The sequence below is a fragment of the Phycodurus eques genome, chromosome 3 (genome assembly GCF_024500275.1).
Source record: "Phycodurus eques isolate BA_2022a chromosome 3, UOR_Pequ_1.1, whole genome shotgun sequence".
Lineage (NCBI taxonomy): Eukaryota > Metazoa > Chordata > Actinopteri > Syngnathiformes > Syngnathidae > Phycodurus > Phycodurus eques.
In genome coordinates, this window is record NC_084527.1 from 13,159,358 (window position 1) to 13,178,777 (window position 19,420).

At 40.6% G+C, this 19,420-nt stretch overlaps 1 protein-coding gene across 4 annotated transcripts in view; it reads right to left on the reverse strand.

The window, feature by feature from the left end:
- The window catches only part of scarf2 (scavenger receptor class F, member 2), a 28,753-nt gene extending 11,465 nt beyond the window's left edge, over positions 1-17,288 (reverse strand). For 2 of the 4 annotated variants that reach the window (XM_061672137.1, XM_061672138.1), the window contains exons 1-9: positions 16,783-17,288; positions 12,760-12,818; positions 12,114-12,215; positions 9,958-10,477; positions 8,023-8,241; positions 7,683-7,811; positions 6,598-6,701; positions 5,094-5,208; positions 4,686-4,783 (exon numbers count right to left, since the gene is read on the reverse strand). In XM_061672137.1, coding sequence (XP_061528121.1) covers positions 4,686-4,783; positions 5,094-5,208; positions 6,598-6,701; positions 7,683-7,811; positions 8,023-8,241; positions 9,958-10,477; positions 12,114-12,215; positions 12,760-12,818; positions 16,783-16,892 — 1,456 coding nt within the window. In that variant the 5' untranslated portion in view covers positions 16,893-17,288. Of the gene's footprint in view, positions 1-4,685; positions 4,811-5,093; positions 5,209-6,597; positions 6,702-7,682; positions 7,812-8,022; positions 8,242-9,957; positions 10,478-12,113; positions 12,216-12,759; positions 12,819-16,782 lie in introns of all 4 variants that reach the window. The other 2 variants (XM_061672135.1, XM_061672136.1) reach the window with 1 other exon arrangement.
- Between the last annotated feature and the right edge of the window lie 2,132 nt (positions 17,289-19,420).

The window sequence follows — 19,420 nt, forward strand, 5'->3', positions numbered from 1 at the left end:
GTGATCGACAACTGCTGCTCTTCAAATAAGCACATGCACACCATGGGTCCTGAGGGGCGGATTATTCTGCAGACTGGACGCCGCTGGGATTCTTCTCCACACTTAGGCATTACTGACATGTCGCAGCTGTGGAGCTCAACCACACAGTTGCTCAGGGGGATGGACGGGGGTCATTTTTACAGACTTGGAGCTAAAGCTAGTTCAAAGCAGGGGTTCCTACTTTTTGGGTCCAGGGACCCCTTACAAGGGAAATTTTTTTCCAAGGACCTCCCCATACTACCGTACTGTACAGTATATGTTCCTAAATGCCATAGGTTTTAAAATGATGCCGATTTTCTAGAAGAAAAGCGGCGATGTGACATTAAGCGTTACAATATATTTTTGAGAAAAAAAACATAGACTAAAGGATTAAAGTCAACAAAGAGCCATTTGGTCGGGGTGAAAAGTCATAATCTTACGAGAATGAAGTGTTATTTTTCCAAGATAAATTACAACTATGAAATGAAAGTCAAAGATGACAAGAAATTCAAGAGTACAAAAATAAAATTAATTCTCACAATATTACACCTTTTGTTTTGGAAAAGATACCTTGATTCTTCTTATAATAATACGCCTTTTCCAACTTTATTCATGCAAGGATGTCCGATTTAAAAGCTCATATGTCACAATCATATTATTTAGTTAATTAATGAATGAATTGTTTTTTTTTGGGGGGTGCGCAGGTCTCCATGTGTACAGTAAGTACTAGGGGTTGAATTGATGGTCGACTAATCTCTAATCACGTCTTTTTGATATCTCGTCTTCCAATTGGCCATTTTACCTTCTAACCTTCGACTCGTCCGTCTGCTGCCATTGTCGGACTGTAATGCTCTGTGGAGGCCTACTGTACTGAAAAGAATATTGCATAGATGAATTAACTTTGTCTGCTCTTTCATCACTTTATAGCCAACCCCACAAAATCTTCGTTCAACCTCTTGTAGGTACTCGCTTTAAAAAAAAAAAAATTAAAAAAAAGATACAACCCTATTTATTACAAGTTATTTTGTAGCACCCGCAGCTAGTGCTCATGGACCCCGGCTTTAAAAACCACTGGTTTAAAGGCTTTACCCTGGGTTAAGAATTCAAATATTTCTGAGATGTTTGTCTTCAATACCATAACAACTAAAAAATCTAACACGGCTGCTTGGCTGGATCACAAGTCGAACCTGAACATCATCTTCAAAGAGGCGTAGAAGTATTAAGGGTGTGAGAATGTTTCAGGCCCATTTTTTTGGCCAATTAAGGGGCTGAATGTGAAGAGGAATGTTGTTACAAACGCACACATCTGCAATCCTGGTCAAGTGTCCTGGGATTAATCCAGCTGCAAAAGAAATGGGTGGTGCTCCACACAAGCACTCGTCCGTGAGGAAACATTTGGACGCAAAAGGATGTAAGGAATGCTCCACAGACGTGAAAGTGGAGGGCGTGGGGTAAATAAGCTTTCAGTGGAATGCCAAAAAGCAAAGTGAACACATCTTTAGAGATGCCAAGAGGGGCTAGGTGACTTAGTGTTCCTATTGCAAGTAACAAGCCCCCACCTCCCTCCCCTGTTCCTTTTTCATTCTACATTGCCACATCTGTTGCCACTGGCCCTGACGGGGATAAATCACAGTACTGACACGGGCTGGGGTAAATTTGACCACTTCCTGTTTCCAGCCCCGTCGGGCCCCCTCTGGAATGTGTGTGTGTGTGCAGGACTGCGTAGCCTCAGTCAAGAGTTTCTAAATGTTGGCAGACCATGCTTCTGCGGCCCAAACTTATGGATAGGACAAACCAGGAAGTACAATAAAGTCTTTAAAAAAAAATAAAAAAATACAACCATAATCTTGGAAAACTACAACCGTAATCTTGGCATTTGGAAGCATTTATGGAGATGACATGGCTGTAAAAGAGCATATTTCTTTTCCTTAAATGCACTGTAAAACTTCATAGAATCTTTGTGAAGAAAACGGAATACTAATATGGTAAAGACACGCTCCTCTAAAAACAAGCATTTTGATAGCCAACATTGTGATGACAAAGACATGCCTGTCTCGGCGCAGAACAAGGTCACAGTGGAGTCTGACTGGAGCTTAAATAATCAGCTGGATCACTTAGGAAGCACATGCTGCTCAGACGTGGAACAGAAACCAGGTCATCGTTTTTTAACTCTTTCATTGCTCACTTGGACGTTTTCGCGGTATCAAATGTAGGACACGGTCAGGGAAGCGCCGCATTGACTTTCTGCCTGCTGGATCCAACTACTTATGAATGTGCAAATGCCCTACCACAGTGTCAAACTTACATATCCTTATTTATTTTTTTTGCCATGTAAACAAGAAAAATAGGTTTAGGTTAGGAAGTTAAATGAGCTCGTAAAGTCTGGAATTTGACCAGCATTTTCTAGAAAAAATACGTCTCTCAGGTCGCACAGAATGTCTGAGTTGGAACAGTACGATTTTTAGCAACACTTTCCAAAAGAAGGAGTAGCCTCAACAAAGGCTATTAAGAAAACTAGAATGTCAGAAGAGAAGAATAATAAACACTAGAGGTTACATGAAGTAAGTAACCTTTCCAAGCAGTAAGACTTCAGCCTCACCAGACACTTAAATCATTTGTTATTAAAGTTAATGTAGAGGGTTTGGTTGATTCTAGGGTTAGATTTTTTTTTAATTTTTATTTTATTTTTTTTGCATAATCCTACCGTCATATTGTGACAAAATTAGAGGTGTTGAGTTGATGAATTGTGGAAAATGTAATCAAACTAACCAAGCAAAGAGTTCTACATGGTACTGTCCACAGAAACCAACACAGCCAAAAACACTTTTTGCAGAGGTGTGCTAATATTTTGATTATTTAGCGATTGTGCCATAATTAGTAGGCCATAATTACAGAAAGACCTTTTGTTTTGATACAGTGGTAAACTAAACTTATCTCTGGCGCAATAAGAGAACAACTCAACTCAATGCTCAACTGCTCATTAGAGTTGAACAGATCAGCATTTTTTGACATCCTGGAATAGAAGAGAATGAGGTCGGAGACGGATCTGTCACAGACCACGAGACCTCCACATGGGCCTGCTGCGTCCACCCCAACACTGTAACCTTTGATGGCTCATCTCTCAGCACCAACACCAGTGGGCCTCTACCCTTGCGCGACAACCGCCGGACTTCTTTTAATAACACGTGCTCCACCTCAGACCGAGAAACCCTTTGCTCGGTGAAGACAACAACGGATGTGGAGTATAGAAAACAGGAGGAAAAAGACAAGTGGGCCAGTTTGGGGCTGGAATAACACAAACACATGGTCATTGGAGGGTGCCAAGAACAATAAGGGGCTCTAAAATCGGTGCATTCCTTTTAAATGAAAGCCCATATTTGTCTGGCAGTTGCCACACTTCTCAATCATCATCAGCTAAGCGGCAAACGTAGGTAGCAAAGGACACAGAAAAATGAAGCCATTTTCCTTAGCGGGCTATACAAAAGATGTGTGACCCTTTATTCAGCTGCAAGCCAGTCATACCATATTGCCGAAAGTTGAAAATTGGAATTTGCAACGACAACGTAAGCTCTAAAATCAAACAATCCCTAAAGACGTACAATTCTGACTTTGAGCATTTTTGGGGAGGGAAATACAAGCTGCTAACGTCGCGCAAAACTTCAGACAAGATAGATGTCAGCATATTGAACAAAAGCTCAGTTTACCCCATGAGATCTCAGTGGAGCGGCCATTAAAGGATTCCCTCAATGTGTGGGTTTTTCTTTTTTTTCTTTTTTTCTGGGTGGGGGGCTTTTTTTCCAAAATTTATAATATACACCCGAAGTTACGTTCAAGAATGAGACTCCATTCATGATTTATTGATTTTATGACATAACTCATTACACATTCACCATTCTTCATCAAAGTTAGGAATAAGTGTTTCATGGTTTTTCTTGTAAGTACCGAATACAATTACGATTCGTTTTTACACTCGTCTGACAGTTAAGAATGTTGAAATGTTCTGGATCCGCGAGCTCACATTTGCATTACACCTTTATTCATTACACACGATTTAGCAATAAGTTAAGACTGACAATTTTATGACTTTTATGCCTTAATGTTAGCAGTGGTTTAATATGATTTACATTTTTAACATTTGTTTTCGACCTAAATTAATTCTAAAACTTTACTGAAAACAGTTAATAAAGGCGTCATGATGGTGTGGCAGTTATTTTCATCATTTCCTACATGAAAACATATTGGGTTATTTGATCATTTATATTCATCTGCTACACCAATTACATGCCACTTTATCTTAAAAAAGTGATTTATATAACAGTTTTGTTTTATTGCATGTTTTTATTATTTGCTGCTTTACACCACACTGCTGTAACACTTGAAGTTCTCCTCTGGGGAAGTACGGGGTATTATGAGGATTCTTAATTTATCTTAAATTGTAGGTCAACCAGCATCCTTGAACAGGCTCTGTTTGACCTTGAAGTTTTAACTGTAAACCCTAGAAAGGACAATAAGAAATGCATTGTTTAAACCCTGTAACTGTTCAAGTCTTCAGTTTTTAACAAAGCTCCAAATGATTTGATTTTTAGCACCAGAAAGCACAGTTGCAAAAAAGACAGGCACTGTCTGGCGGCTCAGTGTGGGATATGAAAGAGAGTTTTGGGGCTTACCAACTACTTTTGGCAGTTTCTGTCTCCTCAGTGGAATACGGGGAAGTTTAGTGCTGATTCGGCTAAATCGTCCGCACAGAATCCGCTTGGCTTTTTTGCTGTTGGAAGAGTTGTCTGGGTTAGATCTGAGGTAGGATGACAGCATGGAAATACAAATGAATCATTTAAAAGAGGGTTTATTAGACTTGGCCCTGTGTTCAGGTTTGCTCACACTGCTCCCTATGCAGTATTATCAACATGTAAAACACTTGGATTGCGCTTTACATGTATTTATCTGCTAATAAGCTCCTACCTGGAGAGACACTAACAATCCTACATCCATTTATTTTTTATTTTTTTACTGTTTTCATAACGGGCTTCTGCTTGACTTCTCACCATGCACCTCTGTGGAGAAAACACCTCACTCACTTGTGGTCGTCTTTGTGCCGACAGAGGCAGCAGCAGCACAGCAGAGCGAGAAGGACGATCACCAAAAAGGAGACGAGCGTTCCGGCCGCAATCACACCCATCCGCTGGTTTGGCTCTGCAAAAAAAGAGATACAAAGAGTTCTGGATGGTGCTGTACAGGACAAATTGTTGACTCTAAACCAAAATTAGAGAACTAATAGAAAACAGGATTCCATTGCAGTTTATTTATATTTGATACAGAAATCATTCATTTTCCCTACAAACCCAACCATGTTCTATACCGGTTTTCTTGATTATGCGCAGCCAGCCTTGCGCTTGCACAAATAACAGAATCCGCCGGCATTTGCACCCCACTGCAGAAGCGCTGTCTCCGAAAACGGAGCCCCGAGTCTTGAAATAAATAACGTCTGGTCGTTTCCCCAAAGTTTGGATAAGCACTGCAAACAAGAGTAAAACTAGCCCAAATGCTAGTGCTAACACAACAGAAGAGGCTAAAGTAAGGATGGGGATAATAATCGACTGATCGGTTCATTATGAAGAATTTGGTCGAGGATTAATTGTTCGGTTGATTAATTGTGTCTTGGCAATAAATAAATAAATAAATACAAATCATGTCAGCTATAGGACGTTCAGCAACATCCACAGAGACCTCTGCAATGGTCCTTTGGGTAGCATTACTGTGATCTATACAACACTGGCACTTCCCATTGAAATAAAACTTGAACAAATAAAAATCAATTAAGTAACTGATCATTAACCAATCAAGTTAATCTAGTCATCCATTTGGTCAGTAGTCCATCAGCATAAACACCCAACTAAAGGTACTGATTTGCTGGGCCACGATAAAGGCAGAGATTCTATTCTTCTAGTACAAGCCAATGTACAATAAGAAGTGTATCTTAAGGTCAAGTTCCATATAGTGGCTTTAATAGGTAACATGGGCTCTCCCATGTGCCTTTACGCTGTCACATTAAGACAAGATGAATTGTTGCGGCGTGTGGTTATTTACAGTTGGGAAATAAAGGACAGGAAGAGGCTTGAGGGCATCACAAGGTCTGAGTCGATCATCACAAACTTGCTGCTGCTGCTCTGACTGTTGAGCCTTTTTCAACAATGTCCTCCCTGGCTGCTGCCGTCAAGTCGAATTATTAAACAGTCCACTCATCGTTCTACTTTCCTCTTCCCCTTTTTCTCCATCCCCTTCCTTCCTATCGCTCCGGCTCGACGGGAACGGCGCCAACGAATGCAGCGCACTGGGACGCAAGTCTGGAAAAGCTATCAAGACCTTTGCTGTGTAAACTCTCTCACTACAGACACAAGGCTGCAGAAATTGTTTCTTGGTACTGTGTGTACAGCCAACCGTCAGTCACTAAAGATACAGTCAGATCGAGTGGCTTATGGCTTTTTGGACATCCTAAGCAAATGTGCTTTTTGTCTCACTCACAATAACACATGCTCATTTTTGAGGACAACGCATGCGGTTGAAAATAAATATTTTTCTTACGAAGATAGCAGGCACCAGACACGGGGTCGCAGTTCTTGTCATGGCAAGAGCAGGTTTGGTTGCAGTTCACTCCGTATTTTCCAGGTTGACAGGTCATATTGCAGCTGTAGATGAGATAACACCTTTGTTTGATATTCAGTTTCAGACACCTTCTACAAGATCAAATTCAAGCAGTTTTTAATCACTTGAAGGAAAGAGCAGGGAAACGGGAAAGAAAATCAAGCATGTAGCTTCAAGGAACATAAAAATGGACGCATACAACACAGCATGGCGAGTACTGGAACGCGAATTAAAAAACAGGGCTGAGGGCCAGCCCTGTTTTTGGCCACCGTAGACAAAACGGGGATGGTCATGAGACTTGGAGACGGGATGGGAAAACGTCAGAGGCCGTGATTGCTGTGGATGCTCTGCAAGATTTTTAAGCTGTCAAAATATTTTCCAAGGCAAGTCACGGTGCGGCCGAGAAACCTAGTCGGCCGTAGAAAAATGTGGTGAACACAACTAAACCTTACAGAATGCAATAGGGTATATCCAAACTTGGAGGTGGCCCTTAGTGGGACGGGAGGCATATGTACAGTATTCGCCGGCAGTGTGCCTGTGAATAACGGGCTCTTTGGCATGTTTTGATCCAAGAGATGGATTAGTGAATTAGTTGTTAACAGAAAACGAATATTTTCAAACATATATTGACGCCGACTCTGAAGCCGGGAGCTTCATTCAAATCTGCCGTGGCCCCAAAAGTGCCCCAAAGCTGCCCGACCTCCACGATTCTTCCATAGAAAGCCTTGACCAAACGTGAGGGACCCCATCACAACGTGACGAGAGGGGACGCACAGGCGTCTGTAGGAGACTGCAGGCCGTAGTGGGCCTGTGAGCCTCTGAGCCTCAGAGGCCCCGCCCCCCCATGCCCTGTCAGGGATACCGCGATAGATTATGAGACAATTTAGCAAGACCTGAACACGGGGGAAAACGTGGCCAAAGTCCAACAGCACATTACGTTTCGAGCAAACGGCGGTGCTCTGGAGAGTTAATGTAGCCTAAGATTATTTTATGTGCAAAATGCTATGGTTGGGCTCACGACTTACTAGGTCCCGTAAAATCCTTGGTCACACAGGCACTCTCCGGTGACGACATGACAGTTGCCGTTGAAGCAGTGACTGCAGTTGTTCTCACAATTCTCGCCGTACGTGCCGTTGGGGCAGCGCACCTCACACCTATCACACACACAAAAAAGAATGCAACAACAGCGGTCATTACAGAGCTCAGCAGCGTTAGTCACGGGGCTTTATCGCAGTGTGTACACTAGTGTTACTGCAGCCACTAGTTAAAGTCACAGCTATTATGTACAGAGTGTGAGTACTTTAGCCACCTCTGTGTTCAAATGACAAGGCGAAGAGAACATGAAAATACAACGTGTTTTCCTACCTGTCCCCAATCCAGCCGGGGTTACAGTGCGAGCACTTGCCCTGAATGGGGTCACAATGATGGCCGTCCTTACAGGTGGGACACACTTCCTGGCAGTTTTCGCCAAAGAAGCCTTTGGAGCAGAGCTGGTCACACCGCGTTCCGTTCCAGCCTCTGTCGCACGTGACACAGCTTCCCTCCGTCACCTTACACGGCTGCTGGCCTTTGCAGTGGCCGCACCTGAGGAACAACTTGGGTCAATTCTTCAAATTGATTCCTCCTCTGCGAGGGAGTTATAATGATGCAGGAGGCCACAGGTTTGATTTAAAGCTTTGCTGCCCTGATGATCATTTAATGGGCTGAATAACATTGAATTGGAACTTTATTATTTTCAGTTTATAGCAACTGAATTGTTTGAGGTGAGCAGTCCGTGAAAGGTAAAGCACCTAAGGCTTAAATCGTTTTTACGTCTTGGCTTAATGGTTATGGGATAATGTGAACACCGATTTCCAAATCTTTACAGCTGCTTCATTAAGCCTATTTTAAGGGTTATCAGCTGCAGCGTATATCACATCTTATTGAAGCTATGAAACTGCAACCAATCATGCAGCATATAAGGTAAGTGAACGTTTAGCATCTATAAAACAGCACGTTTCCTGCGCTTGATTTAACATCTTGGCTGCTGCCAGCGTGCACTTAACTATATTTGGACTACTATATTTTTTAAATTACATGTCTATTTTCAGATTGTTCTTTTCATTACTGAAGTCTGATTTATGTTTCACTTTGCTACTGCCAATATGCTCTTTCCTGTATTAGCATTACAACCTATTTTTAAATAATATGTACATTTTTACATTGTTATTTTTTTTTATTACTACCTTGTCTGTTATACATGCTATTTATCTTATGTATTTTAGAGTATGGAAAACTTTCAATTATTATCATTGCAGCTGCCACTGTGCACTCACCTGTAATTGGAGTACTGTACTATTTTTACATACTATATGCAACTCTACATCACGAAGGTCTGTGCTTTTATGTTGCGTATAATTTAGGCATCTTAGAAAGGCTCTTAGCAAGGAGTACACTAAATTTATCTTTACTGCTTCCGTGGTGCACTTAACTGAATTAGGACGACAACTTATTTTTTTCAATATGTCCATTTTTACATCGTCCTTTTTATTACTATATTCTAGGTTTTAATGTTCGTCAACCTGATACAATGCAGAATGGAAGAAAGTCTATTTCGTAAGTCGTATAATTCTGGCTGCCACTTTACTTTATTAGTTTTTTTAAACTTTTTTTTACATTGTTCTTTTTATAAGAGGCCTGTTTTATGTTGTATACACTTGATCTACTAAATATTGGTGAAACTTGATGAAGCTATTATTTAGATCCAGTGGCAGGCTGTGCATTTGGTACCTGTTACAGACATTTTTTACAAGTTGAACGTGGCTTGGCTCTGACCTACCAATCAGAAGAAAAAATGCTTATATTCTTTTGTTCTATGAGGTAGATTCGAAATATGGTTAGTTAAAGAAACAGTCCCATCGCTAATACAGTAGTTGAAGTTACATCGGCCACTGATTCTGAAGGCCCTGGGCAGATTAGATTGAATCTGATTGGACAAACAGTCTATACTGTAGCCACATACATGGACTGGAAGTACTACAGGCAAAAGCAATGCATGAAATGAAAATAATAAATTGTTGGGAATAAATTAATAAAATTTCATGGAACAAATACTGAAATTGAGGATGTAAATGTCTATCTGATAGTGTTGTGTAGACTTCACACTGTATTTATTTTCATTTTTTTGATAATACTTTTTTTTCTCTTTTGCTATTGGTTTTGTAAAGCAATTGTTTTTACATTACATATACGTATTACACCTCAGAGTGGAACAAAACCTTTCATTACAATAAGAGCATTCTGACTGTAAATGTTCCTTACTTGTTCCTGCAGTTTTGCCCGTAGAAACCAGCAGGACAAGGCTCTCTGCAAAACTTCCCACGGTAGCCCGGCGTGCAGGTACACGAGCCATCCGTCAGGCTGCACTTTCCGTGGACACACTGGCAATATCGGTCACACCTGGGGCCCCACATCCTCTCTCGGCACTGGCAGCGCTGCGTGAACTGGTCGCACGGCGAGTTGTTGCAATTACACTGGATGGCGCAGTTCCGCCCCGTCCAGCCGGGGCTGCACAGGCAGCGCCCCGTCATCGGGTCGCACACTGAATTGACGCTGCAGTAGCAGTTATTGTTGCACTGAGGGCCCCAGACTCCCGGGTGACACGTGCAGAAGCCCGTGTCTTGGTCGCATTTGCCCTTTTGGCACATGCATGAGTTCTCGCAGTTGGGCCCCCAGCGATTGTGGTTGCACGTGCACTTTCCAGTCAAGTCATCACACTTGCCGTTTGGGTGACAGTTACATTTACCCTTGCAGTCTGGACCCCAAAACTGGGCGGGACACTCTGTTTACAGACAATACAGATATATTAGTTGGCATCTCGAATGTCCAGTTCTGTGCAAAAGAAAAATCTATATCAATACAGTGGTGCCTTGAGATAAAGGTGAATTTCGTTTCGAGAGCACAAAACACTCAGAACCCAAAACACTTGTATCTCTAGTCATCTTTCCCCATTGAAATGACTGGAAATGTGATTAATCCCAATTTTGAAAAATGCATTTTATAAAAACATATCACAATGACATAATTGAATAGAATGTAAATAATGTAACTGTTTTTGACACTTTTTTTTTTCAATTCAATGGACATTGTGCTGCTCCTTCTGGTGTGCGCACCTTAGCCACCTGGAGGCAATCTAAATCAGACAGACACAAAGAAGAGTTTCACAGCTGGCTCAATAAGCTTCAGTAATAGTAGTCATTTTTTAACAAGGGATCAAAAATATATATGCCTGTGAATTTTGTTATATTGTCTGTCTACATGTGTTGCACATGTCCACTTGTTGTGTTCACATTTCTGAAAGCACCACATAGATGCTATTCATTAACCGTCTATGGAGTTTTGCAGTGTTTGTTAGCATTAAGCTAAACAGACTAGATTGAGGCAAAGTTAAGTGGTTGGTTTAAATACACAACACTTTACTTTGACAGTAAACTTAAAACTGGGAGTGGCAAGAAAGCCTCTTTTTTGAAGAATTTTTCTCTATCTGCCAAACTGCTGCTTATTGTGGCGTTGAGTTCACTGTCATACAGTGCTTGTATCTCAGATTTTTGCTCACAAGTCAAAACAAAAAAATCATCCGAACAAATTTTATCTCACGGTTTTGTGTTTTTCACATTATCTTGCCAACTAACTTTCCAAAAAACAGGGATGAACACTATATCCAACACTAATTATAAAAGCCTTCAAAAGAGTACAGTCCTCCTCCAAGTGAAAAGTTGTAGCCTGGATATCAATGAAGTCCTGGCAAAGAACAGTTAAACAAATGACAATGTTGTATTCTCATTGTTGTATGAATTCGGCCAAGCCTAACGGGGGTTTGTAAAAGAAAGCAGAAACTATGACGACCTAACTTGACTGTCCCATTGAGAGCAAACAGCGAGACATCTTAATCTGATAAGCACCGATTGCATGATCCAACTAACTAACTAACTAACCATCCAACCAATTAAAAATATATTATGTTACAGGAGAGTCACTGATGGTGTAGTGGTACACTCGCCTGACTTTGGTGCGGACAGCGTGGGTTCAGTACCCACTCAGTGATGGTATGAATATGAGTACGAATGGTTGTCCGTGTCTATATGTGCCCTGTGACTGACTGGCGACCAGTTCAGGGTGCAGTCCGCCTTTCGCTCGAAGTCAGCGGGGATAGGCTTCAGTGCCCCGCGAGCGGTGTTGAAAATGGATGGATTATGTTACAGGACTGGACCTCTTTAACACTTAAATTGAATGTAGGCCTAATTAAGATAATTACTTGAGACCGTATGTAGTCTAACAGTGACTATTTGAATATGTCAAAATGACTCCAGTGGAAAAGTTAAAAAAATAAAAATAAATAGTGGTGGCCCAAGACCTTTGCACAGTATTATGGTAGAGAAAAAAAACAAATGTTGACAAGGTAGTGCACGGCGCCTTACTTGTGTCACAGCTCGCTCCAAAATATCCATGGCGACAGCGGCATTCGTTAGGCCTGACGCACACCTCGTTTTCCTTGCAGGTGAAGTTGCCTTCACAGAGAGCTGAGGGGAAACAAAAAGTGGCTGCGTTATTCAACATTTCCCCGTGAGAAATTATAATGAGGATAATAAAATAAATAACACAATTAAAAATAAAATTAAATTCTGCATTGTATGAATCCAGGGGTGTCTAAAGTCCAGACTGGGGGCCATTTGCGCCCCCCTGTACAGTTTTTATTGGCCGGCCATATATTCTAATAAAAAAATGAAACACATTCCTAATCACTAGGGTACAAGAAAAAGTAAAAATCTTAAATGATAGAAAACCCTTAAAAAAATAACAAAAGTGAATGTTAGATATTACACCTATTTATTACACTTTTTAAATCGGTCACACCTGGGGCCCCACATCCTCTCTCGGCACTGGCAGCGCTGCGTGAACTGGTCGCACGGCGAGTTGTTGAACTGAATTTTATTAATTTATTCCCAACAATTTATTACCAGGTAAAGTGTCCCCCTTGTTCCTTCCATTTTTCTCTGTGTGACCCCAGTAGAAAAAGTTTGGACATCCCTGTAATCTGAATGAATTGTGCTGCGTTGTACATACGTGTGAGGCAATCATCCCCTCGTTGAGCCCATCCGCTGCAGCACACCAGCCCTGGAGATCTGGAAAAGAATTCCCAAAATGTAAATCAGAGGGGAGGGGGGATGGTGAGGCACCTGTTATGAAACACACGGACATATAAAAGTTGTTGCAACCACACCCAACTGTTTTGGTCACATCTGGGGAGACCAAACACTGCAAGGCATTATCAGTGTGATGCACATGCTGAGCACATGGTGGTCTAATTATATGAATCACGGCTCTCCACCAGTACAGTGCAATCAAAATCCCTCACAACTGGAATTATCTCTATGTTTATCAGCCTCTTTAGCCTTTCCGGGCCTTTTTGGAGAGAAAACAGTGGAGGAGTCTAAATATATAACAGTTGTCTGCCAAGTTTTTCTTTCTTTTTTTTTTTTTTTGGCTCTGTCAGGAAAGGACAAATTTGTCTCCTCTTCCTCCCACGACCGTGACCTTTGCGGGGCCTCTGCAACACGTCAGCTGCCCCCATAGTGTTTGAAGATGGCAGCTTGCTTCAGAGTCGGCGTGCAGGGAGCGAGGCTGTTTTTTTTTTTTTTTTTTTTTTTATCCTGACAAAGAGGCGCGTGGTAAAGATCAACCTCTGCATGCTTTCACTTGCAACAAAAGAAGGAGTTTTGGGAACCTTGTGTTTATGACTTTATTATGCATTATTCTGTATTCAACTTATTTTGCGCAACCGCGCCACTTCAAATTATGACAAACTACTACCAATGTGTACAGAGTTGACCCTTGTTGACCTTTTAATACAGCGCCAATGCCTGTTAAAACTCATGGAGAAAGATTGGGTGTTCACAAGCTATGGCACAAAAACAGTGCTTGGGAGCGACTAAATCCATTTTCAACAGACCACAAGTATTTTTAAGAACTTACAGTATATTTTTTATATGCGTTTTGGCCTTTCGTCCAGAAACTGCCGTAAAGGTCACTGGAAATTAACTTTCCGGTAACTCCGGCCCAAAACTTCTACCTATTAATTTATTTTTGTCTTTGCCAACCTTGAGGGCTAGAGGTTTTGATTGCTGTTTGTCAGTTTGTTCTTTGTTAGTTAGTTCACGGGATTCTGCGTGTCTAATTATTATGAAACTGAAATGATCATGAAATGTAGAGAGGGACGTCACCTATACTGAACAAGAATTATATACATTTTGGTGACGATCCAAATTAAGGTTCAAAGTCATGAGTTTCACAGTTACAGTCCACTTGCAATGGGGACAGGATAGCACACACACACAAAAAAAAGAAGACCAATTTCCTTAAAACTTTGTGGGGTTGTTGCACATTGATTTAAATATTACATTTGGTTAAAGATCCAACGGTGGGGATGCAGGAATTGATTTTTTTATTTGAATGGTTACAGGCAACTTGCATTGACGTCCAGTGGGCCAGTGACCATTCAGAACCAGCAGAGGCAGTTGCACCTACAGGGCTGGAATGGAACTTTGTGGCCTTGTTATGTCATTCATATTCAATCAAACAAGTCAGGCAGACTTGTTTAGTATTGTCACGTTAGTTACATTTAGGGGTTATAGCACCACCTGCTGTTGTGGAATGCACCTGACCGGTTGTATTGCTTAGTGGAAAAATATAGTGTTGATGTTTTTTTTTTTTCTAAAAAGACAATTTATTAAAATAAAACATTTTTGGATGTAGCCTAAGTTTCTGCTTTAGTGATTCATAATTTATTTTCCTGTATCAGTTTTTCAGTCATCACAAGCCTTCCCATATTGAATACAAGAATGCAGTGAGTGCTGAAGGCATCACTGACTTTCAACAGTTGACTTTGTAATGCAAAGACGTGCCCCTGGAAATGCTGACATGTGATGATAAACGCTTAAATGCTTCCCCCCATTCATTTGACTGCGGTCAGAGCAAATAAAGTACATACTGTAATGGGTGCAATGGGAAAAATAAGTTGGTGGTGAGTGGCGAGTGCAGTAATTGTTGGCTACAGAATGAAAGGGCAAGATGACAAACAAAAGAGCAGTGAAATGCGCCAGGCTTGCACTGAAAACATACAGAAAGCAACCCAAAATACTGATGACTAAAATATGCGGCCCAGAAAGTCAACTTTGGAGGTACCGCAACAAATCTTCATGTCGTTAAGCAGCAGTACAGTTTTTACAACACTTTTCGTCTATTATCGCCCACACGTGTGATATGGTTAATGCATGAACAAGTTGGGATGGCTCCATATTTATTGGCCTCATTTCAACAGCTATACAGTAAATCTTCAAGACAGCAAATGCATACATAGTATTGTGTATTGTGCAGAGAGCCTTGTCCTGCAGGTTGAGGTTAGCACGTCTCTGCCTCACATTCTGAAGTTCTGGGTTTGAATCTCAAATTTCCTTGTGCTTGCGTGGGCTTTCTTTTTTACATTGCAAAAACATGCGTGTTAGATTCATTGACGATTCTAACCTTTTCATAGTTGTGAATAAGAGTTTGATTGTTCGTCTCGTAAACTGTCGCCTCCAAATGTATTGGAACGGCAAGGTCAATTCATTTGTTTTTGTTGCATACTAAAGACATTTGGGTTTCAGATACAAAGATGAACATGAGACAAACGTTCAGAATTACAGTTTTTATCTCATGGTATTTACATCTAGATGTGTTAAAAACTCAGGACAGAGCACTTTTTGTTTGAAGCCACCCACTTTTCAAGTGAGCAAAATTATTGGAACATGTGACTGATGGGTGTTTCTAGTTGCTCAGGAAGGTCTTAGACTGGCCAAGTCAGTTACTGGACCTTAACCCAATAGAGCATGCATTTTACCTCCTGAAGAGGAGACTGAAGGGAGAATACCCCAGAACCAAACAAGAACTGAAAGAGGCTGCAGTAAAGGCCTAGAAAAGCATTTCAAATGAAGAATGCAAACATCTAGTGAAGTCAATGGGTCGCAGGCTTGATGCAGTTATTGCAAGTAAGGGTTATGCCACCAAATATTAAATGTTATTCCCTTTAAGTTAATTTAATGTCTGTTCCAATACTTTTGCTCACTCAAAAAGTGGGTGGCTTAAAACAAAAGGTGCTGTCCTGAGTTGTTTCACACATATAGATGTAAATACCATGAAATAAAAGCTGACATTTTGAACTTTTATCACATACTCATCTTTTTATCTGAAACCCAAATTTGTTCAGTATACAATAAAAACAAACAAATGGACCTTGTCGTTCCAATACTTTTGGAGGGGACTGTATGTGTCCTGTGAATGACTGGTGACAGTCTTTAAGTCAGCTGGGATACGCTCCAGCTCACCGGCAAGCAAGCAATATAGAAAATGGATGGAAGAATGAATGGTGCAGTTGTTTGTTTACAATCAAACTTCACTTCAGAGTCACAGTGATCTATCTATCTAATCTATCTATCTATCTATCTATCTATCTATCTATCTATCTATCTATCTATCTATCTATCTATCTATCTATCTATCTATCTATCTATCTATCTATCTATCTATCTATCTATCTATCTATCTATCTATCTATCTATCTATCTATCTATCTATCTATCTATCTATCTATCTATCTATCTATCTGAGTTAAGAACAGCCCCGCTGTACTGCAAGACAAACATTGCACCACACAGATGCACACATCTGTACCGCCACTGTGACCAATGGAATGGACTCCTCCTCCTGCTGCAACTGTGGACTGGACTGGGGAAACATTGCTCGAAATAAAGCGGTTTGAATAAAATATAACAAATGATAGTGTTACTGAGACTTTCTGGCTTCAAAAAAGGCGATTTTAAAATGTATTTTCTCAACTGAAGCTCGTGTTGGAGTTTAACAACTTTAAATGAGTCATGTGCAGCCAATAGACAATTTGGGTCACAAAGTACACGCTCAGACTTAAAGGATTTTAGAAATGGGTAGTTTTCGAGGTCATTACAACTTGAAATATGGAAGAATGCACTGGAAGATGGAGAGAAATGACAGAAAGAAACGTTGGTTTTCTTCAACAAGCATTAAAATGACTCTTACCCTGCTGCTTTGCATACATTTCTGCCTTTGGGATTCAGTTGCTGGCTCACAACGACGCTAAAAAGGAGACCAACCACCGCCGCAAAAGCAAAAAAGTTCTTCACTTCCATCGTACAAGCAGCAGCATCCTTCCTTTTTTATTCCACACACAAACTTTGGTTTTGCGCACTTAATCCAAATCTCTCTCCAAATGAGGTTGTTAAAAAGGAATCCACTACGACTCCAAGTTTGGGAAAAGCAAGAAAGGCAGTTTTGCTCATAAACGTCGTCCTCGTATTCTGCACCGTTACTTCCATGAAACACTCTTCGAAATGAGGGCAGCGTGCAAAACTGATGCGTCCGGGCTCACTTTAAGGAAAGAAATCATGCATCCCTTATGATTAACTGTGGTGAAATAAAAAATAAAATAAAAATAAAGTACAAAAGTATTAGGTCCCGGTTAAGGCTGTCCCTCTCTGAGGAGAACTACTTCACTTTTGTCCTCTCTTGCGCTCTCTCTCAGGAGTGGCAGGAGGGAAATTCCTGATTTGTTCCTCTGTCTTTGCTGTGCGCGCCATGCGTGCGCCACCAAATTTACATAGAGTGTGCGCCACAAGGTCTGCCCTCTAACCCGTGGACGAAAAACTGCAACACATGATTGCTAAAATATAAAGGAAGCGCATGTAGTGTAACGGAATATACTACCAATACAAACATTGCACCGTTTGACTCATGTGACCAGCTACATGTCCAATAATTATCATGGGCAGTAATGAAACCTAACATTTTTGTAGTTTCTAGTGAATTGGGTGCTAGTGTTCATCACTTCCAAATGCAGTTGTGTGCACCATTAATGAAATGCCTCTAAATGAGGGTCGTTCTTGGGGCTAGACAATAGCCCCCTCTTCTGATGACACTGCAGTAGTGGTTCTCAAACTTTTTACACAAAGTACCCCCCCCCCCCAAAAAAGGTCGTAGTCCTAAAACTTGCTTGTTATTGTAAGACACTGTCACATAATCCAGTTTAAGCATTAACACTGCACTTAAATGTAGAAATGAAAAAAAAAATGCGCTTCAATAATAATTAATTAAAATGTATTGCAACTGAAAGTTTAAAAACAAACAGTTCTGAAACATTAAATCTGAATGTATTGTACTTTAATTACAAGTTAAATGCAACTGATCTTTATTTAATAAATGTACTGTAATCCATTAAAAAAACATTTAGCCACCATAACATTATGCACACTGCGTTTAAATTTAGCAAAAGGAAAAACGGTAATACAAATCATTCAATTAAAAAGCATTCCATGTTAAAGTTAAATAAAACTGCGCAAAAATAAGTTTTAAAACAAATGGGTCTTAAAAATTAAATGCAATTGCATTGTAGTGTACTTAAAAGTTGAATACTGCACAACTAACAGACTGATAGCTCTATTTTATTTAATATGTTTGATTGTTGTGCATGTTTGAAAAGTTGTAAATTTTATTTATATTTTTAATTCAGTGATTCTTTCACACGGCATAAGTGTGAAGTCTAAAAAAAATAAAGGTACCTCAGAGGTTCTATATATCACCCTTAGTTCCATGTAGCACTATTGTACACCACTAGTGTACAATAGTAATAGTAATTTTGTTACTCTTTGTTATATTACAGCTATTTGCTAAAAGTTTTTTTTCCTCATTAATGTACACACAGCACCCCATATTGAAAGAAAAAAATGGATTTGTTGAAATATTTGCAGATTTATTAAAAAATAAAAATTTAAATATCACACAACCATAAGTATTCAGACCCTTTGCTGTGACACTCATATATTTAACTCAAGTGCTGTCCATTTCTTCTGATCATCCTTGAGATGGTTCTACACCTTCATTGGAGTCCAGCTATGTTTGATTATATTGATTGGATTTGATTAGGAAAGCCACACACCTGTCTATATTAGACCTTACAGCTCACAGTGCACGTCAGAGCAGATGAGAACCATGAGGTCAAAGGAACTGCCTGAAGAGCTCAGAGACAGAATTGTGGCAAGGCACAGATCTGGCCAAGGTTACAAAAGAAATTCTGCTGCACTTCCTGAGGTTCCCGAAGGGCAAAGTGGCCTCCATAATCCTTAAATGGAAGACGTTTTGGACGACCAGAACCCTTCCGAGAGCTGGCTGTGAGGCCTAACAGTGCAATCGAGAGAGAAGCGCCTTGGTGAGAGATGTAAAGAAGAACCCAAAGATCACTGTGGCTGAGCTCCAGAGATGCATTCGGGAGATGGGAGAAAGTTCTAGAAAATCAACCATCACTGCAGCCCACCATCAATTGGGGCTTTATGGCAGAGTGGCCCGACGGAAGCTTCTCCTCAGTGTAAGACACATGAAAGCCCACATTGAGTTTGCTAGGAAACACCTGAAGGACTCCAAGATGGTGAGAAATAAGATTCTCTGGTCTGATGAGAAGGTTCACCAAACAAGACAATTACCCAAAGCACACAGCTAAAATAACGAAGGAGTGGCTTCAGAACAACTCCATGACTGTTCTTGAATGGCCCAGCCAGATCCCTGACTTAAACCCAATTAAGCATCTCTGGAGAGACCTGAAAATGGCTGTCCACCAAGGTTCACCATCCAACCTGACAGAACTGGAGAGGATCTGCAAAGAGGAGTG